General features: G+C 35.7%; 1 protein-coding gene and 1 long non-coding RNA gene across 11 annotated transcripts in view; one reads left to right on the top strand and one right to left on the bottom strand.

Annotated features, from left to right (window-relative positions):
• The window catches only part of KCNT2 (potassium sodium-activated channel subfamily T member 2), a 151,161-nt gene that overhangs the window by 26,450 nt on the left and 97,525 nt on the right, over positions 1-27,186 (bottom strand). For 7 of the 8 annotated variants that reach the window (XM_037404677.1, XM_037404678.1, XM_037404670.1 and 4 more), the window contains 9 exons: positions 25,297-25,405; positions 20,397-20,453; positions 19,138-19,287; positions 17,778-18,007; positions 16,895-17,111; positions 15,586-15,691; positions 15,131-15,303; positions 9,805-9,939; positions 4,659-4,770 (listed from right to left, as the gene is read on the bottom strand). In XM_037404677.1, the coding sequence (XP_037260574.1) occupies positions 4,659-4,770; positions 9,805-9,939; positions 15,131-15,303; positions 15,586-15,691; positions 16,895-17,111; positions 17,778-18,007; positions 19,138-19,287; positions 20,397-20,453; positions 25,297-25,405 (1,289 nt within the window). The remainder of the gene's footprint in view (positions 1-4,658; positions 4,771-9,804; positions 9,940-15,130; positions 15,304-15,585; positions 15,692-16,894; positions 17,112-17,777; positions 18,008-19,137; positions 19,288-20,396; positions 20,454-25,296; positions 25,406-27,186) is intronic. The other variant, XM_037404672.1, reaches the window with a different exon arrangement.
• LOC119155717 overlaps positions 1-27,186 on the top strand; it is a 52,331-nt gene that overhangs the window by 1,848 nt on the left and 23,297 nt on the right. For 2 of the 3 annotated variants that reach the window (XR_005106819.1, XR_005106821.1), the window contains exon 2: positions 425-502. This is a non-coding gene — a long non-coding RNA (uncharacterized LOC119155717). The remainder of the gene's footprint in view (positions 1-424; positions 503-27,186) is intronic. The other variant, XR_005106820.1, reaches the window with a different exon arrangement.

The raw sequence follows: 27,186 nt of genomic DNA, 5'->3' as shown, positions 1-27,186 counted from the left end.
ATAATGTACATTACATTAAATCCTTTTAGATTCATGCCATAAACTATAAGGAACTGGCTGTGAAGTGACTATCCTCCCTATTATGTGACTTAGGCATTATGTTTATCCTTCCATCTGTTTAGAGACATTCGTAGCAGATTCTGATTTTGTGCCAAGAAAGGTGGGATAAGGCAAGAGATACTTGGGGAATAATGTGATTCTTATCCAAAATTCTGATGATAAACATAAGGAAGTTCTTATTTGTTTTATTTTAAAATGGAAGCTTGGAAGTTTATGCTCCCCCTTTATTTTAGATTTCTTGTATGGTCTCCTTCCATCTCTTATTACAGTCTTGCTTTTCCTTTATTCTTACTTAATGCAAAGTGTTTGAGTAATAATTGTATTTCTCACAAATCTCTTTTGAGTTCTGCTTTATGACTTGCAGACTTATTCACTTCCCAGAGAATACTGTGGATGTGGAAGCCAGAAGTGTGCCAGAATGCCCCAGCAGTTTTATTTCATGGTAAGTGTGATGCCCAGGAGCTCCTTCCCTGATACTTTAAGTAGTTATATCCCCTTCCTTATTAACTCCAAAATCATAGATCATTTCTAGGAATAGAAATATAAGATGATGTCACAAAGGTGTCTTGTAGAACTTCACATATATAGGTGACATTTTAAGACCCAGCTATTAATAGATGGAGATCTTTACTTCATCCTCAGTCTTCCTATGTGTGTGGCTTTGCTCAAGTCAGGAAGCTCAGAACTTTTACTGCTTTCTTTCTAAGCAATAACAGCTGTACACTGGTGGTTTTGAGATGTTCTTAGCATGTGCTTCTTCCATATAGGCTATTTAATTTGAAGTTAATTACTTCCTTTTGGCTTTGCATATTGGGAGAATACTAAAGACCATCTGGCCAGAAGGTCAAGTTCGTAAGATTTTTAGTTTATTTCATTGTCTTTTGTGTTAAATCCTTTTTAGGGCTCTTTTATCATGGTTTTATGTTTTTGTTATTTCTAAATAAATACCTATTCCTTCATAACAGTTAATTCTATGATACCAACAAAGTACCAGCCCCAAACCAACGTGAAACCTTGTTTTGGCCACTCTGTTGGTGGCTGAGAGAGATCTAGGGCCCATGTTGATTTTAAGATGTTCTCCACCAATATAGATGGTAATATGGGAACTGCCATGATAGGCTGCAACTGTTGCATGCAAACTGCAAAATTACTGTAATGAATACACAAGGATGAGGTGGGCAGGCTGGGGATCATGCAAGAACATATAAGGGTGACAGAAGTAGTGGCTTATAACAGTGCACGGTTAGTTTTGGTAAATGTCAGTTGTTGCCCATGTCATATACAAGACTGAACAAAAATCTGGGCATGGAAACATCTTTACAGTCCTTTTCTTTACATAAGGGAATTCTGGATCAATAACAGTTTACATTATTTTGGACTATGGGCTTCTGTTCTACCTTTTTGGCAAGAACAGATTAGTTTTCTGGTTTTGATCTGGAACAGCTTTCTAAAAACCTGACAGTTCAACAGCCAAATGTGTATGCTTATTATTTCTATAGTTTTAGAATTGTAGCTGATGTAAACCATTAGAGATCCATCCAAAAAGAGACGTAAACCAATTAAGAGGTACCAATCTATTTTTTATAACCCATATATCATTACTGCTTGCCATTATTTAATGTTACTTCAAATCTGCTTAAAAAATGAACAATATTAAAAACAAAGGGAGACAGCATGCTCTGTCCTTGATTGAAGGCGAAAACCACAGCCTGGCTTTGTGTATATCACCGCAAATACGCTGGGCCATCCCAGATGATTTCTGCTCACCTAACATGTATGTGCTTAGCCTTGTGGAAGATAAAAAAATCACAGAATTAATGGTTTGATTGAAAGATACAGAAATTTGCACAGGTTTTAAAATGATCGCTTAAAGGTTTAGACTGTTTATCCTTCAGTTGACACCTGCAATATTTACTTGGAAAATTAAAAAATAATACAGAAAACTAAAGTATGACTCTTTTATCCAAGACATTCTAAACCCTTTCTTTGAAGAAAGAGGGGGTGGTTATCACATATTTTTTCTTATCTAAGACAAATGGAGAACATGTTTTAAGTTTAGACCATGCATGTTCTATTTTTCCTTTTCCCTGTTGAATAAGGGCCATTGCTTTCTCCTACATCAGTGCTGAGCCTGGTGTTCAGATTTATTTCCCTCTAAAATGAGGAAAGTTGCAGCTGCAACAGCAGATGGACTTTTGAGTTGTATATATTTTTTCTGCAGCCCATTAGGTTGAAAAGTCAATTTTGCATGTGTGTTTCAGTGCTACCTGAAGGCAGCTTGCCTGAATTTTTTAGTCTGTCTGAAAATGAGGTGCTTAATGCAGAGATAATAATAAACTGTACATTTGACTGCATTAGATAATTTTTACTTGAGTTTTTATTTGCCTTTCATTTTGCATGAGGGAGTTCTGAAACATCAAATGAGCTACAGCACCACCTGTGAAGTGCTCCCTGCAAATGTTAAGATGAAATGAGTGGGAAATATCAACAGCAGGCAACTTCAACAGCAATGAACAAAATGTTCTTTCTTTAAGATAATTTATCTACCACCTCTATTTCAGCATAGCGTAGTTTGGCTAGAATTAACTCTTCAGCTTCCAATCTATATTCGCAATTCTGCATTTGCACAGTAGATGAATAAGGATAGGGAAGAAGTTATAATATTTCTAACAATTTCCAGAATCTTTGCTGGAAAAATGAAGGAGCCTATATAAAGCAATAAAGAGAACAGAGATAAAAATGCTGGTTTCGCTGCATTGAAGTAGACAGGCTACAGCCCACAGAGTATTCCAAAAGCAACTGTAGACACCACACACTAGTAAAGCTGTTACTAGTCTTATCTCCCCTTATCACCAAACTATATGAATTAAGGGAATATGCTCTAAAAAAAATAAAAATTGCTGTCAGTTATAGCACACCAAGGAAGTAAGTTAGGTTGGAACATCGTCGTGAAGACACCATCCAGATGTTGGCACTTGTTGCCCTGAATAAAATGTCAATGCGTGATTCCAGCCAGTGCCAGCTTATTCCTCCTGAAGTTATCGTTAAGGGAGGGAGTACTAAAACCGAAGAACCACAGGTGCAACCCTTAATGGACAGTGGGAACGGCATAACCCAAATGACGATGTGCCTCCCACTGCAAACTGCTCCTCTTTTTGTGTAACAGCTTTTGTCTAGCTTTCTCACAGTTCTCCATTTTATGTGCTTACCAGAATACCCCCTAAATACAATTAAGCCTTTGTCCTGTTTCAGACAAAGGTCAATAAATCACAAAAGCTGACCCAGGTATTTACATCTTGTGGCTGAAATGTAAGCGTGATAGTCAACTGAGTAAAAGATTTGACTTCTGCACTTACCCTATCTCACCTAGATAGGCTAAATTTTTGCAGAATTCGATTCTTGTTGAGGAAACTGGGAGCTGGCCCATGAAGATAAGTTTGTATGTAAAGTTTGTTTTCCATTAAATATATAATAAAATAAGCGATGTGAACAATATACAGTAAATAGTGAAATATCTGAAATCGCCAAAATCCAGGAAATTTACTGTACAGCTAGGAAATGGGAATTATGTGCTAATTCTGTAGAATGACAATGACTTTAGCATTAATTCAAATTTGCCAAGATATGCAAGATATCTGAGGTAAAGAGATTGGGGGGCTGCACAAGAGAACCTAGACTGATAACAAGGGGGAAAAAAGACGACTGGAGTGAAAGATCTCTCTGTCCTTGAAGACTGGCCCAGTGATATTGTCTTATAAACTCAGAAAACAGCCTGAAAGATCACGAAAGTGATACCATTAAGTTTTGTGGGCTGCATAAGTAGGTAGGTCAGATCAAAATGAAGATCTGTAAAAAAAGAGAATTGCCCTCAAACTTACCAAGTTAAACAGCTGCACAATGTTGCTTTGTATGTTCCCTCTATTATTTTAGCAACAGTATTTTGGACAAACAGATTAAATTAGACTTATCTCCGTATAGCCTCCCTATTCCACAGCTTGAAAATGCCAACATGTGCACTAAAATGTATAGAATATGAAGGTTTTTATCTAGCATTTAAGTAGTGGTACTATCCTTACCATCACTGGCACTGGCACTGCCCCTCGACAGAGTACAATTGCTCTTCTCAAACTGTCACAGTTAATGCAAACACCCCATACAGATACATGGAAATGTATACAGAGTATTTAACTATAGTCCCTTTAAAGTGATTTGGAATAAAAAATACATTATAATAAAAGCTGTAAATATCTTAAGTGTTTACTCAATAAAAATATTTTCCACATTAATTGCCTGTGGCAGCCTCCTGGAAAACCATACTAGCTCTAAATATTCAGTCATCCAAAAATACTCAGTTTTCCTTGAGAAAATTCCACCACACCATTGGTGGATTGATTTGAGTTCCATCACTTTACAATATAGTATTAAACTTCATTCTTAAATGAGGGTAGAATCTGCAAAAAATAATCTTTTACATTAGCTCTGTGACCATAAAATGATTTCACTGTTTCAGAATGTTTTGAAAGCATTGTTACAAAATCAGACAAAACGCTAAAATGATAACACTTCGGTTGGGGGTAGGGGGAGGCAAATCTCCTTACCTTTTCTAATTTGGATAGAGCAAGAGAATAGCAGTCTTTGGCTCTGAACTGCATGAATCTCATATTGGCTGGGTGAGTTAGTTCCGTGATAATGCTTAGGCTTGAGAACAACCTGTATTTTAAAAGAATGTAACAGTTATACCTCTAGTAAGAATTCACAAATGGAAGGCTCTATGTAATGCTGCTGTATCTTGTGCCCACGCCCACGTTTTTTAATGAAGTTCCTGAAAGCTGTGGTGTTATTTAGCACAATGAAATGCTGGTATAATAGCAGAACTACAAAACATTCTCCGTAGAATTCAAAAAGAAGAAAAAACACATTCAAAGGTTGAGCTTATAAAATACGTTAAAGCTAGAAAGGAAACATTTCATTTCGTTACCAGAGATTGTATTTAGTAATTTCTAAAATGACACAAATTTGTAGGGAACAACAAAAAATGCAAAACTGTACAGGCTGTACTTAGTATCTGGTTTCATGTAAACTACAATTTTGTAAGAACTGGCTTATGTGATCTTTCAGTTTGATTTTTATTTTTATTTTTAGTTCTGTTTGTATGCTGTGTCCACAGACTGAGCAACATAGACAAAAATTGACACTTCTTGGGAGTTGCTGAGAAAATGAATGCTTATGTATACTTATGTTCTCACGTGAAATATTTATATATACAAAATATTTATAAATGAACACCAATTCAGATTTCCAATAACAAAAAACAGTGAAGAAAGCTTAACTCTGATCTGGCTGAATTACACAGGTTTTCATGCAGCAGACTAAAAAGCCCCGCCCCAGTCCTCACAGCCCTAAGAACTAGAAAGAAATCTGCAGTTTATGAAATGCAAATACTAAAAAACTTGGAATAGAACTCAGATTATTATTATTTGAGATTGATCATTACTGACAGATTAGCATCAGAAACTGAAATGTGCTTTTGTAATCTGTTTTGCTGATTGTGAAAGTACTTAGCTACATGTGACAATCGATAATTGTAGTACAAATGACATCATTAATGTGGCTTGCTTCATTCAGATAAAAATTATAGTGGCTTTCTTGAAAGCTGAATTTAGTAAATTAGTGTCAGATGGAATCCAATACACCTTTTTGCAAGTCTTTAGTCTTTTCCCCTCATTTTTGTATGGAGAGACTTCACTGAAATGGCAATTCAAACAGAGAGGAAGGTGGAGAAACATCTGTCAAAACTATCTGTCAGTATGCATCAGTGACATATTATTGCAATACAGCCCTAGGTCTGTGGACGCAAAACGTAGACTGGTAATGTCCACACGATCCCAAACATGCTCTGAACATATGATGGCAGAAATGCTAGCCATTCTAATGTTAGCAGCTATCATGTCACTGTGAAAAACCAAATATTAAATGTGATTTTATGAGGAAAACCAAACTTGGCAAAGTGGTTGAGAACGTGAACCACTGAACAGTAACCATTTGTGTACACTGTAGTTTGAAAGGCATTGTACCTGCTCAGAAATTTCTGTACCTTTTTAGCTCTTACAGTCAGATTTTGATACAAACTCTGAGTGGTGCAGTGTTGTTATACAAAGTCTGCTTATGGCCTACCAAAGATTAGGCACTTAGGGAACGGAGTCTGCATGCATAGGTTAAATACCTATATAATAACTAGAACCACACCCTTGAGAGGCAACTGTGGTACGTCTTTGCTTGCATGCTGTGTGTTATAAAAACCTATGAAGTGTTTGTGAAAACTGAAAAAAAAAAAAAATCCCAGTAATATCACACTTGTAGGTATGAACTTGTATTTATTAAGTAGCTTAACAAACGTGTTAAAGTTCTGAGGAAGAAGCATAAATTTCCTCTGCGTTAATTCTGTGTCAGGTAGCATAGAATTACTTAAGTTTCTGCTGGCTGGAAATTCTCTCACATTGTTGCATTAAAGGACAGACATTCATATTTGAAAAATAACAACAAAACGTTCAGAACTAAGAGTAACAGGAAATTAGAAGCTGATCTAATTATAAAATACACACAACTTAAATGAAAAAATGCAGGTCACTAGGTTTCTGTTAAAGATGGGTTTAGTTTACTACCAAGATACAAAAAATGATTCGTATTAGGAAGTCAGTTTCAAACCTGGTCTTGGTAAAATCCCTATTTCACTTGAGAGTGCCTTTCAGGGGAATCGGAGGCAATAACCTTCCAGGCAGTCAGGGCGAGATTGCCTCTTGCCCTGGGTGTAAGGCACACTGCCTGAAAGCTTTCAGCACCAGAGCAGGTGACTTCTGTGCAAAGATCCCTCTCTTTATCCTATTCTGGTAAAAAAGGCCTGGATGGGGCAGAGAAAGCCCTAACCAGTCTGATGGAAGACATGGGCTGCTGTTGCACCAGTGTTTGGGAATCAGACAAGCAAGAGATGCATTTAGTTCTTTGCCAAAGCAAAGAGATATACCAAGAAAATAAGGTAATGACATCATAACATCTCATTTGATTTAAATGTAAATTGGTGCTGGCTGCTAGACAACCAGCCAAGCTATTGACTTCTTGGGTGTACTGCTGTCAGTAGGCTTCTTGCAGTATTTCAAACATAGCCTTCAAGATTTAAGCTACTAAAAAACTGAAAAACAGGGCCTCCCAAACACCAATGTTTAATTACCCGAGCTGTTAATGAATAGAAATTATTTAGAAAATTAAATAGAAAGTAATAGAAAGCAAGAGTAAATACAAACACTTGTTCTAGTACAGACTCACGGTTTTGCCGAGGTGGACTCGCAGCTGTCAGCAGGGACTCAACAGTCGGGTTCATGTTTCACGTGAAGAAGTGGAAAGCATCTCCAGGACACAGTCCAAACCTAGTAATCTCCTCTTGTACTTTTAAACTACGCTAACCTGTTTTTTCCCATCCCAAGTTTTCCTTTTTTAGTCAGTGTGACCATTTGAGTCACACTTCTGTACTCCTTTTAGCCATAATTAAGTCAGATAAGCTAGTGTTGTGTCACAGTTTTAATTTTAAGACTGGAACAGTTTTTAACCTTAAAGGTGCCAATAACCTTGTCGTTATAAATAATGCACCTGTCTTCTAAGGTGTGGGGGACACACTCTTCTGGCAAAGCAAGCTTACAAATTTATGTAAACCAGGGAATAATGTCAGAGCAAGTATATGAGAACTGGCAACCGAGGCCAGAGGGTACAGCAGCACGCTTTTTTTAAAAAACATATTTTTAGGGTTCATTTACAAAGTATTTACCTTGGCACAATGACTGACATTTATTCTGTGGAACAGGTAAATGCCACTACCTTTTGCCTCTTCCCAAAGCTTACTGATTTCTACAATTTTTACATAATATAAAAATAAAGTGAAATTATTGTACGTGTTCTACGGAGAAAAAAAATTAGAAAAAAAGTATAGAATACACTATATTCTATATTTTCACTATTTTTCAATATATTTATTATTATAATAAATATTTCAATATTTTCACTACTGTGAAAGTTTAGAAGTTTTCTGGGAAAGCATTGTGAAGACTTAGACCAAGAGATTTATTCTGATCAATTTTGATATGTGTAAAATGTACCATGCAGTCTTAAAATTATGCTGAACCAGATACATATAATTTATACATGAGTTAAAGCTGCCACCTAGTTGTTAGCATTGTGCAAGACAACTGAATGATTATACAGGAAGTTGTTCTAGTTGGACACCTATGGTACGTAGTGGACTACTATGATCTTTTTTCTTTTGGTTTTTTTTGCGTTTTTTTTAGAAAGTATTTTACAAAGTAGAACAATACTACAGGAAAAATCAACTAGTGCTTTATAAGTTTCAATTTTCATTCAACTAATTTTTCTGTTTCGAATTTAGGGATAAAATGTATTTCTGAAAACTTTAAGTGGCCTATGTCAAAACCTCAGTGAGATACCCTAGCACAATATAATTAAGAGTAACTTGAATGATGCACAGATTAAGTTCAATTACAGTTTCTAGGTTAAATTTAGGTGTGATTATGAAACACGCATACCTGTACTAGTACTGGGTACAAATTCAAAAACTGTTAGAAAAAGACACAACTTAAGTTTCTTGTGTAATGTAGATTTTGCCTCTTTTTAGCACACACACAAGCTCTAACAGCGTTTAACTGCATTCTCACACACCGCTGCATTAAAAGAAAATCTCCTGATTGAAATACCTGTGTTTTAATGAGCTCAGCTTTCTAAAACACTGACAGATTTTCGACAGACCTTTACTATGCATCTCCTTCTGGTCTTAAGCGGAAGGCTTGACACATGAAAGGGCAGCAATGGTGAATGATACTGAATCCTCTGGGGAAGGACAGACTTTTGTCCAGGTCTTACTAGAACAACCAGCAGGAAGCACTCGGCTTAAGCCCCATTTCAGCGAAGCATTTCATAGCTCACTGCGTAGTGTGTTTAGTTCTCTAAGCAAATAAGACCTTTTTTCACAGTTTGAAGAGACATCTATCTTTTGCTACCTGTTGAATCCAGGTATTTAACACAAAGCGAGGCTTTAATCAGGAGAGGTTCTCAAATGAAGAGGAAATCTCAGAGTGTTTAGCCCTTCATCACAGCACTGCCTTCTCAGCCTCTTTATTAGACTGGTAATTTTTTCACTCTGCTTTCAGTTATTCTTTTACGACTCTTAGTATGTAGTTGTCATATGTAATGTTGCATATATGTGCCTAAAAACCTAACTTTTGTTCAAAACTAAATATACCAAGTATGAACCCTTACTACTAACTCCAGTGATGCATTCCTTACCTTTCAGCATTAAAAGGATCTGCTTTACATACTGGCTTTAGAATTACCGTGAAAGGCTGCTGCACAGAGGAAAAAATTCTTTTCACAACTATATTTGGTTCTAAGTCTTTAAGAGTGGCTTTGTTTTCCTTCCTCCAAACCTGACAGTTGACTTTTTAAATGATCATCCAGTTTGGGGATTTGCAGAATTTTATCTGAGATTTCAGAAGAATACCTCAGGATTCTGAGTGTACTGCTAAGCAGGGTGGAAAAAAGGTTTGCCCATGTAAGACACAAATTCATATAAGGGAAAATTTAAGTAGAAGGAAGAAAAAGAAATAATTTCTTACCTGAGTAACAAAGGCATTACATATTTCACGATTGATGAGGATGTATAGATAGAACGCAAAAATGAATTACCTAAAGAGTGTTTGAACATTTACAATAGTCTTAGCATCTGCCATGTAGTCCTCCTCGGCACTCATTGTACTTTCTTTGTCCACCACCACCATGTTAGCTGCAAAGGTGACCCCACATCTTAGTAAGTCATCTAGGCTTTTGTGAAGAAAAAGAGGGAGAAAGAAACAAGCAACTTAAGCATGGAACACTTAAAAGATTAGGGATGGCTGGAATTTGCAGATCACAGGGTGAGTTGCTGGTTCCCTTCATCTCCATGTATGTATCATAATTTCCGATATAATCTATAGCAATTACATAATCTCAATTAATTGATAGAACAGCATATGCATAATTATTTTCCTTGAAGTCATACAAAATGCACATCAGTAGGTTGTTACAGTCCCTCTCCTTTTGCTAAAATGATACATTTCAGCTTTTTAAAATAAGCTTTTAACATAAGGCTTATTTTATGTCCTTACATGCAGCAAGAACTTGCTTCACTTTAGTTACTTTTGGCAATAAATAGACCCAAATAAATGCTTTGGGTTGCTCTTCCCCACCTTTATATTTCAGTTTCAAAATGCTGATAAATGTTCTACCAGGACATTTAATACATTCCTCTTTTAGGTTAATCTATGAGTTGTAGGGTTCTCCTGATGCTTTTAGGAGCAGCTGTACATCAATAAAACTTTGCATGCCACTGGACACTGTTCCCTGTGAAGCCTGACCATAGAAAACACACACAGACAGCTGAGTTACAGTTCTCATCAGGCATTATAGTTCTGTTTGCCAAATGAAGCATCTTTCAGTTGTTTTAACGATAATATTTTCCATAGAAGCCAAGCACTCCTTGAAAAGTTTAGAAAGGATGTTTTCCATAATGATAAAGACTGCTAGGAACCTAGCAATTTTTAAGTGAGTCAAAATAAGATGAAAAGGTGAATTTCTTGTTTCCAAGGGAACCTGGAAAACTAAATTTTTGCATCATTCTGTTTACTTCCAAGGTGAAAAGCTATTTTGTCATTGTAATTGCTTCTTATTTGGCAATCTGTAAAATTAATTAAGTCTTAATTGTCCTGATACAGTGGGTTTTTTTCAGTAATGATCTTCTTAAGTTTATGTAACCTAATATAAACTATTTTTGAAATTCTGAGTGAGGAAATCTCTACAAATTTGTGGTTTGTTTTTTTTTGTTGTTGTTACGTTTTATACATATTCTTCCAAAACAAATACATAATATAATTATTTTTAAAACTGTGCAATAACAGTGATGGTTTACTACAACAAAAGAAAGGCTGTATTTTATATGAGCTATATTAAAGACTTCAGTGCACAAGTAGAACTCTAAACTTTCTCTGAGCAATCTATTTCTGCTTTTTTGGTCTCCCAGCTGATTCTTGAACATAGCAGCATATTCTGAAAGGCGCAGCTGTTATGCATTTCAACATTTCACAAGCTCAACAGCTATTATTTTAGCAGTTACATTCAGCTGATTTGTGGAGAATTTAAAAAATGTTGGTTTAGAAGTATTATAATTCTAGTTCTCTAGTACCTCTAGCTATAGCTTTCTTAATACTGAATAGATTTCTACACAACTGTGAAATCTGTTCAGTTACAGATCTCAAATAATTTTTACCTGAAGACTGTAGAACAGGTATCTACTACTCAACGACATATTGTAACAAAGTTCATGCCATCTATGAATTTTGGTAAAGCTATTTTTCTGCAGGCCACCCACTTCTAATACTGGAGTGGTAAAAGAGAGTAAGTCCTTTGGTAGTTTTCTTTCTAAGGTGATGACATTTTATGCCAGGTGATCAAATGACAAATAGATTAGATACTTAAAGGTAGGAGGTGGTACTTTGGGAATGTATGCTATACTCATTAAATAACAAAGGAGGCTTCTCATATTTTACATTATTGTTCTTAGCTAAGGATGGTAAACTTCTATTACTTGTACATGATAAGTATGAATTACATTGTTAAAAGCATTGTTATTGATGAAAAGATGTCAACACTCCCCCCCCCAGATATGATCGCTTATTGCACCAGGAATTGAAGTGATTGTATTGTCAGAAGAAATGCAGAAGTTCATGCTAGTATTACTTTAAACTCTAGCATTCTGCATTTCAAAGACTTATTTCAAAGACTACACACTTAATTTTTTTTTATGTACTCGGTTCTGAAAACAGAACACCTATAGGGAGGGCTCTGGTGATTTTCTTTTTGAAATAAACTCAGAAAACTTAATTAAGTTTTATTTTCCATGTTCAAAAAAACTAGTTTAACATCTATGGGTGGTTTTGGATACTGTGAGTCAATTCAATTACTCTGCTGGTATGAATTCTTTTTATAATTTTTTGGAATAAAGAGTTAAGAAAGTAGTAGATATTAACAACGTGAGACACTGTTGGTTTAGAGGAAAAATGCAGAAGGTGAAAAACATTCCTGTAGATTCTTTGCAAATCTCACAATGACTATGCATCACCAAGGTAAATTTGTAACCGTATCACTACTGTAAGTAGTTTTAAAGCCCTTGTTACAACAGGTTGAGATGGAGAAATGTTGACTCTCCAGAATTCTCATAGAAAAACTGGATTCTGTTATTTCACAGTAGGAAATAATGATTTTGTTTTCTACTTGGGGAATAAGTATTACGGGCTTGTAGCCCCAACTCAATATTAGCAATGTAGTAAAGCAAACCATTTTCTTCTCTAAATTGACACTCCATACACAGGAGTTTACTAAAATGGCAGTGAGCCCTTGCTATTTTCTTATTTCTGCCTGAGTTTTACATTAAATCTATGTTGCTAAACCTCCATATGCAAACACATGTTAGCATAGGTGAAGACAGAAATGTAGAGGTAGGCGATAGTTTAAGTAGCAGTAGCTGAAGACTGCTGGACACATTCCAGACTGTCTACATTCTGCAGCTATCAGCCCCAGTCAGTAATCCAAACAAATTATAACTAAATACAGAACGACATTAGAATCAAGGCTATAATCTGGCAATTTGCAGAAACATCTTAATGCAACTAAGGAAGTGTTAATTTTAACTTTTTGAAGATATTAACCTGTGTTCCCTGTCACACTTTTCACTAATGATATCCTTTACAAGTCAGAAATTTGAAATCCCAAATTACAGTACACAAACACAAACCACGCATGCAAAAAGTTCATCTTCAAATACAACACACACTTAAACATGCAATGACAATACACACAAACCACTGAGCACTACAATGTTAGGTTTTCTAACAGTTATTTCACCTACTTGTCGATAGAGCCCACCATGTAGTAAACCATTGGAAACCAACAGATTGCATCCAGAAAATGCATATCTGGCCTAAGCAGCAAATGGGATTACAAAATGAAACACAATATCACAACAGCGGCATCTCTTCTGAAATATTTCAATAAACTGGTAGCTTTTTTTTAAAAAAGAAATAACTGTTCTAAACTGTGTATCAATACTTTGCTGTGATCATAAAGAATGATCAGAATTAACATGCTTATACTAAAAAAAAGCACCTCTTAAATCAGAAATTTTATGGCACAGTACAATTCCAAATATAAAAATGAACGACTGATGTTAAAAGACACCCTACCAAGTTATACTCCAGTGCATGACTTAGGAGTACTTAAAATAAGCAGTGAGAATTTCTAATTAAAATGTGAAGTGGAAACCCAACCATCATTTGGTTTTTCATGCCAACTGCTCCATTCAAGTCAATGAGACCATCTTAGATGAAACCTTATTTTTAAAATGAAATGTGAAAACTAAGATACTGTATTTTATTGCATTGTTTCTTTAATCGTAAATTTTACTGTGTTTCTTCTTACATACAAAGAAACATTGGGAATCTTAAAACACATGTGATGTATAGGTATCAGAATAAACATACTGTAATAAATTGTCTTGATAAATAGAGAAAATAGGAATATAACACCAGGGCATAGATAGGGTCACTGAAGGTGGCCAAATTCCTAAGTCCAATGAAGTAAATTTCAAAATTCCAATTGACTGGAATGGCAGTCTGAATTCCACCTCATGCAGGTATGGAAAGCATGCTGGCTTTTCAGCCAGCTTCTCTAGTCCCACAAATGCTGGCCTTTCAGAGGAGTCACTGCAAACGCTACAGAGGGAGATAACACTTAAGGTATTAGTTTAATTAGCAACCATAGCTTTTACTTTATGCTAATAAGAAGTGGGTTTAGCCATAAAATGTCACGATAGCATGAAATTCGGGCACCCTGATGGAAAAAGGAACAAGCACAAGAGGGCACTGTATGCTCACATCTTTCATCTTCAGCAAGTTGCAAATCAGAAGTCCTTTGGCTTAATTTAGGCTCTTACCAATTTGTGTAATTCACTTTACAGCATAATATGAACATTATAAAGCTTTGGTTTTGGAAACACAGGTGTATACGGCTTCACTAAGAGCTTTCCGAGGCAAAATCAGGACACTTCACAGCACGTCTTTATATAATAAATCACTTAAAACTAGAAGATATATATATGCAAAAGGAAGTGTCAACTTGGAATCCGAACCCATGAGACATTTCTGTGCTTTCATAGCTTGATCTAATTTTCTATATGCAGCTAACCTCCATTTCTGTGTCTTCCAAATTGTGATTTTAAGTACTTGAGCAGTACCAAAGTGTTGCCCCCCACCCCCCCCAAAAAAAGTCTCATTCATTGTCAGATTGTAAATGATTCAGTCTTGCCAGAGAAGAAGTTGCCTGAAATTTTAAACAGATAATGCAAGACAGGCTAAGAATTTCAGTAATCTCCAGATAATATTGCAGATTTTAATTTTCTTCCATGACTTCATATAAACATAGGCCAAGTGGGTGCGTGTCCTACTAGCTTAAAGAACTGTTTATCTTAAGAGTCTAAAATTACTAAAATCATACCTAACTGGCCCAGGCCACTGAAGTACCTCGTGATAAAAAGTCTGTGTGCCTCGTGATAAAAATGGAGTGCTGTCATGTAGCTGTGCACAGCTGTTGCACAGCTTGTTTTTTACACTATTTATGAAGTTATTTGATTTTAGCAGTAATATTCACGTTATTTTGGGCATTTTTAAGAAATACTTAACTGAAACATTGGCCATGAAGCATAAGGACATTTAAATTCAGTATAGCTGTTTACAGTCATATAAAAAGTCAATTTTGTGTATGACAGTGAACATAGGGTATTACTTCTGTCACTAACTTTTCTCCACAATAAATGTGCCATAATGTTTTTGATTTTAAGTTGGCCATGTGAAGTGATCATCTATTGAAGTAATGGTAAAATGAATTTAAAACATATCACTAAAAAAAGAACTTAAAATTTACTTACGGGTTATCCAGGAGTAATACAATGGGATTTAGTTCTTTCTTTGGTCGATAATAAGCTCTGAGTGGAACAATAAAGTTATATAAGCCATTTCCAGCAGTTTCTGCTGCAACTATAATCAATTTATTTTTGAATCCATAGGCTTTGGCATCTTCGTAGTAGTTATGTTGGCATCCCTGAAATCAAAATAAGAACAAGTTTAGTGGATATGAATAAAGAGGTTTAGATGTGACATTAAAGGCCTTTACCATTAGAAGTAGAAAATTTTATCAGGTGACCTCACCCAGGGCCTGATCAGGCATCAATAAATGCTTGGTCATGAAAAGGATGAGAAAATGTATCATAGCTTAGTACGTGCTGAACAAACCTCATCTCTGAGCAGAAACCAGAATTTAACTGTTCAGATGCAAGAGACAAATGAGAATGCAGCTGTACCCAGTAACAGAAACTCCCTTTACCTTATCTAGTCTTAGACAACAGAAGGGTACTTTTTCATGCAGAAGATGACAAAACGTAGGAGAGCTTCCAATATATGGAGAGTAAGGAGGATAGCCTTTGGCATACCTAGAATAGAACAAACATTTTCAATATAGCAAATTACAGGAAAACAGTTGACTATACAACTATTTCGTGGGATGTTTATACCAATGTCTTAAGTTTTGCAGTTATCTGTAGACTAGCAGAGTCAAATACATGAAATGCACTATGTTTAATAAGGATCAAAGGAATACATTTTGTAGCTTCGACCAATGCAATAGAATTTAGTGAAAGCTATCATGCTTTTCTGGACAAAAAGAATTTGGCTTGGGTTTTTTTGTACAGGCATCTTTGGAAATGGGCTGATGTATCAGTGTGCTGCCCTAGTGTTTTGGATGCATGTTCTGGAAACTTCTAGGGAAGGAAAAAAAAGGAAATAAAACTGAAATAATTGTGGTACTTCTGCTCTTCCTTCCCCATTTCTCTTTCAAACATTATCACGAATGATTGAGGTCATTATTTTCTTGCTTTAATAACATACTTTAAACGTAGCTGGAATAAGTTGTAAATGGCAAGAGATGAAATTTCTAATTGGCCTTAGTTTTTAACGAGGGGCCTTTTACATCCTGGTATTTTAGCCTGCAGATTTTAGAAGGCTTGTCCTATTATTTTTTTTATTGGAGCTTTATGATCTTACCTGGGGCTTCTCACGCTTGCCACTGTTAGAGATAGGAAACTGTGTTAGGTGAGCCATTGGCTTAATTGTGTATTTCAGTTTTAACATCCCTGTCAATAATCCCAATAAACATAATTGCTTAATATGCATTTTAAATTTGATGTAATAGATTTGTCTCATACTTTTTTTTCATTCCTACATTTTGAAGTCAGACACCTAGCCTATTCAACAAGCCTGTTGAACGATCTGATTATCACTGCATTCTCAGAAGTACTCTTCTGTTTACAGATCATTTGAGTCCTGTCTGTGTAACAATAGAATGCAAGAAAAACAGCTATAAAAGACGCTATTAAAAAAGGAGATACCTATAACCGAGTATAGAAAATCTCCAGCAAACGGAGATATTGATCAGGTTTTTTTGAATTTCAACATGGGCATAAAAGCATTCTGCTAACAGACAACAGCATTTCAAAAAAGGGAATAACTCTGTAATTGCCCCTTATGGGTCTTGCTTGCTACAACTGCTTGAATTGATCTGCATGTCAAAAAATTATCCGTGCCACCTACATAATATTAGCCTTTCAAATTATGGTTTTTATATTTAATATACATACTCTAAGCCTGCAGAGACTTCATCATCCGATGGGGTAGTTTCATCTTCTGACTGGTCACTTAGCAGGTCACACGTCTGAAGTGAGGATGAGTCTGCAACCTCCAGAACAGGTGCTATACTGGGCCGTCTGCCCTCTTTACCCCCCTCAGAAGGCAGAGCGAGCGTAGGTCCGCTGGACGTTCGGCATCCTGCATCTTGCAAATCGATAGCCACTGTCCCTGAAGCAGAGTTGAAAGCATATTCTCAATGTGGTTGTCAAAACATTTGAATAACATTCCTGCATTTAGTGGGGACTACCAGCCTACACTGCCACAGACTAAAAGGAACACTATATTGATTATTACACTAAAATAAAACAAATACGTAAACTCTTCCTGAGCAAGTCTTTTCCTGCAAAGCAGCACTTTTTCTGACCATTAATACAACTTTTTAAATACCTTTTAAAAATCATACCTCCTATAACTAATCCTTATTTATATGCACCAACAACCAGTAGGTTTTTATTGAGCAAGGGCATTTTATTAATTGAAGACGTTTATGAAAACTTATTATAAACAACTAGTTATGAATGACAAAGAAACTACCCATGTGATTTTCCCAGTTGTTTTGCTTTGTGTACATTTTATTATTACTTTTCAATACAACTGTCTTCGGCAATGTAATTCCATATTGTCAAGTAAAAGAAAAACATAACCTATTTCTGTTCAGTTTTCTTTTTTGTTTGTTTGTTTTGGGGTGGTTTTTTTTGAAAATAGGAGGGCAAGCATTTAATGCTTTTTCTTTCCACACACTATTATAATTTCTTAAAATTTTAGGAATACACTGTTAAACACTTTAAAATGCACTATTCATTGAATATGTTGTGAGGCTTTTTTTTTACTTACCCATGCTGGCTATTATACTGTGTACAGGCAACCTAGAAGCTCCACAGTAAGATAACTTTGATTCCTGTTTTTTTCTGTGCTTTTCTTGCTTCTTAAAAGCAGAATTCTCTTCCTTGGTGATATTTATATAAAAGCATATATCTGTAGAATTCATGATATATCGAGGACCTGGATTCAGCAAAATGTTTTTGTTATCTTCCTTTCTAACACCAATCAGACAGACTCCAAACCTTAATTAGAAAAGGAAAGGCATGGTTCATTTTGCATAGTCCCATATATACCAGAATTTCCACTGTCAAAAATGAACCTCCAGTATATTTTTATATTTTGCAGATCATGAACATTTGCAGATTTTTGTGACCAATGTTTGAAAAACGTTGTCTCCTTGATAGGCCACTTCTGCTCAAGTAGTTTTTATGAGTTCACGGATCCCTAGGTGTTTGAAATCCAGTGTTCTTCTTAACCCCGATAATATTCTTCTAATGCTGTTGATTTTTTTTAAATCAGATCTATAGTCCCCTCTGGGAAAATATTAGTAGAAGAATGGATATATAATATGCAAAAGCATTGATCATGTTAAATTGTTCCATTATCCATATGCAATAGAAACCATTTTCAGAATTTATTTTTGCAATTCACTCCTAGAAATGTATTTAATTAATGGAAGAAAATAAGGAATTAAAGAAAAAAAATCTCTTTTAAGTTTGAGAATAAACTCAGTGTTCAGGGTTTGATATACGTCCATTTTGTTAAATATATAGGAATATACATGATTTGGTTTTAGTCTGTATGTTCTCCTTACAGAGCAGCACTGAATAAGTCATGCATGATCTGGAACCTAAAGAAGATATGATAGCATCGAACAGAAAAAATACGGGTTTATTTTGAACAGTCACCAGAATATAGCATGTACCACCTTTCAATTGAACATTTGGCATGAAATGAACACGCCACAAAGGAAGCCAGATGTCCAGCTGACTCCTAAATAAATGAAAAAAATAAATACACTAACACCCTCCCACCCACCCTTTTCTAGATTATTTTGCACATGGAAAGAGACTGGTGTTCTCACACAACCTCTCTAAGATGCAGGTTTATTTCTGGTTGCCAGCCTTACCCCACACATCCTTTGTAATCTATTCTGTCAGACTGAGCCGCCCTATACAGAACCAACACGAGCTTTTCCCTGACCAGCTGTAACTTACATAAAAACATCCACAAAACATATTAATGGGCAGATATTTAAACCCAGAAACACAGTAATGTGTAATACCACACCTTCAAATGCAAAGTTACATTGCAGACAAAACAAATAATTAGTTTTTTGAAGTTTTAATTGCTGATAGGAAAATCAACATACTTTTTATGTGCATGGAAAGAAGCATATGTGAAGCTTTTCCCCTCATACTCAGCAAAAAAAGTACTTTCTTCCAGGTTAATATGATACACTTCATTACCGGAGCACCTGCCATACATTTTCTGCCATTGTTCCGGTGACTGCTGACTCTCCCTGAAACATGTACAGGTAGAGAATAATTTAAAACAATGTCGAATTCTTACTAATCAAAACAGTATTTCATGGCAATAGAAACTACAAATGTCTGTTAAAAATGTCCCATCTGCTAATCTGAAAGAAATATTTGATATCAAAGCTTGGTAACAGTGTAAGTACAGAGACTATTTTAATAAATTAACATTTTCTGCTAAGTAATAGGCATATAAGATTATGTACTTTAACATCAGGAGAGAGACGGCTGAATTAACTTTAAATTCACACCATTAATAAGTAGATTCATTACAATCTAAAGATGTCAGGTGAAACCAACAGCATACTCATTCTGTGCATAAAGACAGCCCCTTCAGGTGCTCCACGGCAGGTGCTCTGGTTCCCGTCTGAAGTAGAACCGTTAAAATTAACTTATGCAGGGAAGACCCATTTGGCTTCAGTCACTTTATCTGTAAGGAAAATTTCTGGGGTTTCCCCTGCATTTGCTTGTTGGTTATCTTCAGCATTTACTGTATGGGCATTTTTAATTACTGTGCCTTGTATACTATGACAAGTGTATACCTTCCTTTCTATAATTACCTTAACCATTTATGCATATCATCCTTTACTATATGCAGCTAACGTTCTTTATCCAGATGGACTGTTAGTGGAAATGTTCCAAACCTTAGGGAACACCAGAACTTGCAGACTTGGGGCTTCTGTGAATTTCTTTATTAAGTTTCATGCAGAAACAAGGTTCTGTCTATATGAGTCTTCCTGGATATAATGGGTGCATATATATACAGATATATGTATGTGCAGATAGAACATAAAACTGACAAATGTGCTCTGTGTTTTGCCACTTGGAGCTATGATCTCAAGATACTGGGACACGCTCCTTTGTGCTCATTTAAACATTTTCAATATCTTCACACAATTTCTGTTTTTCTTCAATTTATCACTCATCTCCACCGTTAGCATAGGAACATTTTGTTTCAAGATGGAAATAAGTAAACCACTTTTATTGCAGCAGTGTTAACAAAGTGCACTACATGTAGAATAGCAGAACTAGAAATGTAATTACAGAAAAAAAATTCTCCATATTTCATTTTCTCCTAAAATACAATGTTTACCTGTTTAAAGTCTGCTTTGTTCCAGTTAGTTGTCTAAAAGCTTCCCACGGGTCTGTTCTGTAAAGATCACATTAAGTTCAAGTCAGAAAAGCTATTTTCTTCCAATATTTTGGATCATAATACAAACTCAATAAAGTTCTACCACTAAATTAGATAACTAGGTAACATTGAAAATAAATACTAAGATCAATATGAATATTATACATAAGATTCCAGGTAGAGTTTTGGTGTCTTACAGACTGAGGTTTTGAATTCCATAAACAGCTGAGAAGGGAATGGGATTATTTACATCTGGTTTGTTTAATCTGAAAAATTGCATTAAAGAGCAAAGCCAGTTCATAAAAACAGCAGCAAACCTCCCTTAATTTTAATAGCAAGTTGAGCTAGCCAAAGTTTGCTTTGAAAATGAACATTTTCCCCAGTCTCTCACATAATAATACAAAAGATAAGGTGTTTTTAATTTATGTACATGTTTCTTTTTGTTTACTGTTTATTGTATTACCATTCTAATTAGGATTACAAAGAATAATGATTTTGCCTGTGTTCTGCTGCTAAGTATTGCCTTCAACTTCCAGTAATTTCTCAGTGTACTTATCTTCGTGATTATCAGAAATGGGGTTATATTATTAACAGTGGCACACTATTTCTTTGTAAATACAGGAAACAGATTCCCTGTGGAATAAGTAGCACTTCATTTGTAAGAGTACAACAAACAGTTGGGACAATGTTTTATCTATGAACTGTCAATGAACTGTTTAATTCCATTAAAATGAGAGTCATTTAAGATCATTATTTCACTAAATTAACAAATGTGAAGAAGCTAGAATTTGAAAGTGATCATATTTTCCCTTAATGAATGGCTTTTCACCAGGGAAATAACAAAAAGCAAGAAATATTCTGGTCAGGTCCTTGATAATCTCCTCTGGTTACATGCACTTAAAATACCATGGAAAAAGAAGAATCATTCCTTGTGGAACAGAAAGGCACAGGTAGTCATTTGAACTTTGTTATCTGTGATAAAAACTTGCACAAACATTCCCAGCCACTACATGGAAGTTAAGTAAGTCAACAGACATGGGGGTTCTGTGAATGGAAACCTGAATTCATTATTATGACAATCTTTCCAATGACCTTGAATACGCTTTAGGAAGATTATCCAAGGTTGGAAGCCATTGATTCATTTCATTGCAGTCTCCCCATAATTCAAACCTGTTCTTTTTATATAACAAAGTCAGTACTGACAGGCATTTAAAAGTCAAGTTCTACATGAAGTTCAATGCAGGTGCTGGTAGTAACCAGGACAATGAAAGGATAATTTAACAACAACCCATGTAAAGGTGTCCTGGTTTCAGCTGGGATGGAGTTAATTTTCTTCTCAGTGGCTGGGCGGTGCTGTGTTGGGGTTTGGTGTGAGAGCAATGCTGATGGCACAGGATGGGTTTGGTTGTTGCTGGGGGTGTTCATACTGAGTCAAGGACTTTCCAGTTTCTTGGGCGCTGCCAGCGAGAGGCAGGAGGGGCATGGGAGATCGGGAGGGGACACAGCCAGGACAGCTGACCCGAACTGGCCAGAGGGATATTCCATGCCACAGAATGTCGTGCTGAGTGTATATATAAGATGGGGAAGAAGAAGAAAGGGGGGATTATTTGGCACTATGGTGTTTGTCTTCCCAAGTAACTGTTCTGTCTGATGGAGCTCGGCTGTCCTGGGGACGGCTGAGCCCCTGCCTGTCTCCTTGGGGAGCAGGGAATTAATTCCTTGGCTTGCTCTGCTTGCATGCATGGCTTTTGTGTTACCCATTAAACTGTCTTTATCTCAACCCACGAGTTTTCTCACTTTTACTCTTCTGATCCTCTCCCCGATCCCACCGTGGCGGCAGTGAGCAAGCGGCTGTGTGGGGCTTGCTTGCCGGCCAGGGTTAAACCACAACACAAGGAAAGCAGTTCACTGTTACTATTGGAAGTCTATTTAACAAATACTCTTCATTATGTATGTCAAAGTTAGTATTTAGTTTGGATATAAATGCACACATAGTTAACATTTTTATTTGTAGCTTAAATAATCGGTTTTCAGTTAATCTTTTTACTTATACTTAACCGAACTCAAATGTTCACCAACTTAATCTTTCATTTGAATAAAGGTAACTTTTTTAACTATTAGCAGTTAATTTACCTGTTGTTCAACATCAGAAAAATCTACAGAAAAGCCCAAACAATTACTCTGATTTATAAATTTGTCAAATCCAAAGCAGTTTTGTCTGCAAATATAATGACAACCTGAAGATGAAGCTCAAAACTGATAACTATTTTGAAAACAGATTTCCCCCTGAGGACAATGAAATGCAGAATCATTTTTTTTACCAAGACTGTTCAAACACTCTAGAGTCAGTGCAAATCTCCAGAGATGCTTATGAACAATGTAAGTTTGAAAGGAATTTTTCCCTTAAAGCATTACTGTATACTCAGTAAGAAAGTCTGAAAATAAATTTCTTTAAGCACAGTATTTCTAAAGATCAGATTTATACCTGTACGTAATTATGAGTTTATTTCAGTTAGCAAGGGTTTAAATCAATGATGGTATTACACATAAAAATTATGAATAAAAAAGGCTGATAAAATTGGGACACTGAAGAGGTAATACAGGAAAGAAATTATTTTCACATATTTAAATATTTTATATGACTTTTTCAGTTATGTGTGATTACTGTCCTCCTTTGAACTGAGATTATTACATTCATGAAGTGCATACTTGTTAAAAATCAATGGTTAAATCACTAGTTGTTAATGATCATCTTAACTAAACGTTCGAGGACACAAAACTTCCAGATTAAACATGGCCTACCTGACACTCAGTTATAAGCAAGAAGTAAGATCAAGTATACCATTACTTAATGTTTCCAACAGCACAGTAGGTTTTTAATAGGATTAGAGCAGGCTAGCAAAAAGACAGCTTTGTCCTCATTTCCTAATTCTGAATGTTTGACTTGGCGACTTTATCATACATTGAACAGATCTGTGCACTTAAAAATTTAAAGAAAAATTTAAATCACAGTTAAATTAGACTTCTGAGAAAATATTCCAGCATTTCCAGGGGATCTCAAACAGTTTTAAGGAACAAAAGGGCAAGAAAAACTCCACCAGTCCGAAAATTACGTAAACATCTAGCAAAAATGAAAGGAAGTAGCAAAAATATCAAACTTGAAAGCTTAGAAAGTGGTATTTTGGGAGAGAAATACTTAATTTTTTGAGTTATTTTTAGCACTGCGAAGAGTACTCAAATTTGAAATATTTTTGAAGTTTTTTTCCTCTAATGTTTTAAACTTTTGCACATATAGTGTGGTTTTAAGGAACGGTCACATCTATTCAACCAATTAGTCCAGCATTAATACACGTGCTCTAAGATGTCCAAAGTTTGCCATTTTTCAGTATTTTGGAGCCCATCCAAGATTAAATGCTCTGATGAGTGCTGACTAAAGAATAAGAAACAACTAGGCATTTTCACTTTTCCAGTTCTCCTGTGTTTATACAGCAAGCTTGTAACGTTTCTGTAAGAAGGATTCAAAGTAACACAGACAACTATTTGTGCCAAAAATTTTTTTTTAGTTCCTAGTATACAATGACCAGACTAGAAATCAGTTACTTTAACAATCTTGATAACAACAGTTAATTCCGAGTAAGAGCTTTTGCATTCTATTAGAGTTACTTTGCATCATAGTTGGGAATCTGTATAAATGATCAATATGCCTGTGTTAAAAATGAAATGCCAGAGTTCTTAAGTATAGCAGAAAACAGATTCCCTTTCATATGTTTGGTTTTGTGCTGACTGAGAATTCTCTGCTAGCTGTTAAGAATATTACTCTCCTAAATAACTAAAAAAGGCTCTGTATTCTGTGCATGTCAGATACTGAATGCTAGGCAGCTGGAGAACATATTTCAGCATGATTATCAGGAGGCACAGAAACAGTATTTTGTTGTCTTCTTCTTAACAGATTCGACTACAGATACTGCCATTAAAATCTTGACATTTGTGGTTCTTGGTAGTAAAAGTTCTAGCAATAATTTCAGTTTTCCCCATCCTGGGCACAGGGGGATATATAAATGCAATATAGAAGGTTAAATAACACTGCTTGTAAATATCAAGGAATTACTGGGTCCATGATTACTCGAAAAAAAAGTATGCATTTTTACGAGACTCCCAAATACACTCTTGTGCAGTCTATATGCACATATTCCATTTCTACAGATATATTTGGAGATTTACTCTTTAATGCCTCCCTCCTCCCACAACATTTTGATAAGAATACCTTATTATTCCAAGAACATAGCATAACAGAGATATACTAGATGTGGTAAAATTCTTTTGGTAAATATAGAGAGGTTCTACTGTGACCGTGTCTGTATCCCTTCTGGCAGTGTGGTTATGATGTTAAAAACCATCTCTTCATATGTATGTTTACTTCTTAACATTCAGGCACTGAATAGCAAATAATATTTTGCATGTTATCATAAAAACACTTTTTGAGCCGAATTAATAGGAATTTTTATATGTGTACAAAAACAGAACTTCACATTAACATATTAAAATTGGCATTTTTGGCTCTTGCTGTTGTTAAGTAGAACTGTGTGATAAATACACAATTCAATCTACTACATTGGAAATACATATTTTTCGTACCTTGTGGAAGCGGCACAACAGCAGGCAACAAGGTTAAATATTGGTGGGGGGAGTTTCTTTTTGAGATAACAGTATCTTTAGTAAAATAACTCGATGCTTTTATTGTGCAGAAAGTTCCAATTTCTCCTTAAAAACTTTGTCTGGGAGTTCAGGGTAAGCTATTTTCCAAAGAATATCAGCTACAACTCCCATAAGGTGTTTTTTTTTTATTGTGGCATATACTTACTGTCCCCTAGATGTATGAACCAGCAGCGTGATTAACGTAGAGGTAGCTGGGCATATACAATTGAGAGCTAGCATAGCATATTTGAATTCCTCTTCACACACAACATGATCTGTAGAAACAAAAAGAAGATATAAATTGTTTTAAAAAAATACTTTCCATTGAAAAGAATTATCACTTCCTTTCCTTGTCTAGGAAAGTGGTGAAGACAGGGACAATCAAAATTTGCCTCCAGACATTCATCTTCCACTAGAACCCAGACAGCAGCTGTGTATGATTTGCCCAATCTACGCTCTCTCTCAGATTGCATAAGCAGAGTTACTTCTGCATCCGCTTCAGACTTTCTGTCCTGCGGCTACACATGGAGAGGATGCAACGGCTCTGTGATTCCCACTTCCACTATCTTGCTGCACTAGTTGTATGAGTAAGCCGTGTCACATGTCTAGTTTCTATCTTTTGCGCCTTCCGCAGTTTTGCATAGAGACATCAAGCATTGCACAGATACAATTTTGTGTTCAGCAAGTAGCATACCCAGGATATCGCAATGCAGGAGTGCTGATCAATTAGATAGGCTGTACTGGTTTGCAGACTGGTTATTTGACAGCAGCTCTGGGAGTTTGCGCTGCACCTCCATATGTGATGTAGGTTTGACTGTTATCTCCCCAGGAACTGCTAACAGCTGCTACCTCCTTGAAATATAGGCCAGGGGGGTGGTTGCTTTTTCTTTTCCAGTTTTTTACAACTTTGCATTCTTTTTACCCCAGTCCTTGTCTGGCTTTTGTAATCACAAAACGTGCATTGTTCTAAGAGTCCTTAGAAGAAAGTATGTCTGCATGTTAGTACTTGCTGTGATGGAACAGTACTATAGGCACACCTATTTTTTTCTGTCTTTTAATGGCATTTAGGGGAGGGGAAGTAAGAAGAGAAAGCAACAGAGACATTATATCTAGTCCTCTGTATTGGCTTATAGCTAAAACTGCCAAATCTTCTGCACATGCTTTCAGTATCACATCAATTATTATTTAACTTGGATAGGCAGTGCTTAAAATTCAGATCACAGTTAAGTGCTCTCCAGTGGTGGTGACAGCATGAAAATGAAATAGAAATTACTCTTTAATGTCATTCACATAATAGCTGTGACAGTATTAAAATAGATATAAGAAGGGATAAGCACAAAACTTATGACTTAAACTTGTCAGTGTAGAAATTCACAAGTCATAAAGGTTTTCTAAGGTCATGAAGGCATTTATTGCATGCTAGTAAGTATTTTTTCTTCTGAATTTACTGTTTGATTCAGTCTATGTTACTTTCAATAGGAGCAGCATTTGCTTCTGATGAGAAAGAATACTACAAGTAGTACAGCCTATTATCAAAACATAAGCTGTATGAAAATTGCTTAATAAAAGCAAGCAAATCATCTTCCCACCTAGGTCTGAGCTGTCTACATACCTCTACTTCTAGTTGCCCTAATGTATCATTAAAATCCATAGAACCACCTTACCTCTCTAAGCTACTTTCTAGACAGAACTTATACTGTAGCTATAAGCATGCCACTTACTGAACCGGCATACTTTATGCCTTCTCTATTCCTTTTTTTGAAATTTTTAGAGCCTTTTCAGTAACAGAATCACTGACTACCAGAAGGAGAAACTCATTCTCTCATTTTCTGAAGATCAAGGCATATTTAAATGTCATAGGAAAGGAATGAATTTAGTTATATAAAGACAACGTCAAATATAGAACAAAATGAGATTTTTCCTCTGCTAATTATATTTCAGTTGTAGCAATTAAAAATTTCCTGCAGAAAATATTTCAGACAGAAATGTGTTCTTTTAGTTGATGATGTGCCATGAATAAATCTATTTGAATTTTAAACTAGAGATTTTGAGACAG

Source organism: Falco rusticolus, chromosome 11 (genome assembly GCF_015220075.1).
Source record: "Falco rusticolus isolate bFalRus1 chromosome 11, bFalRus1.pri, whole genome shotgun sequence".
In the NCBI taxonomy this organism is placed as follows: Eukaryota; Metazoa; Chordata; class Aves; order Falconiformes; family Falconidae; genus Falco; species Falco rusticolus.
This window is presented reverse-complemented; position numbering and strand designations above follow the sequence as displayed.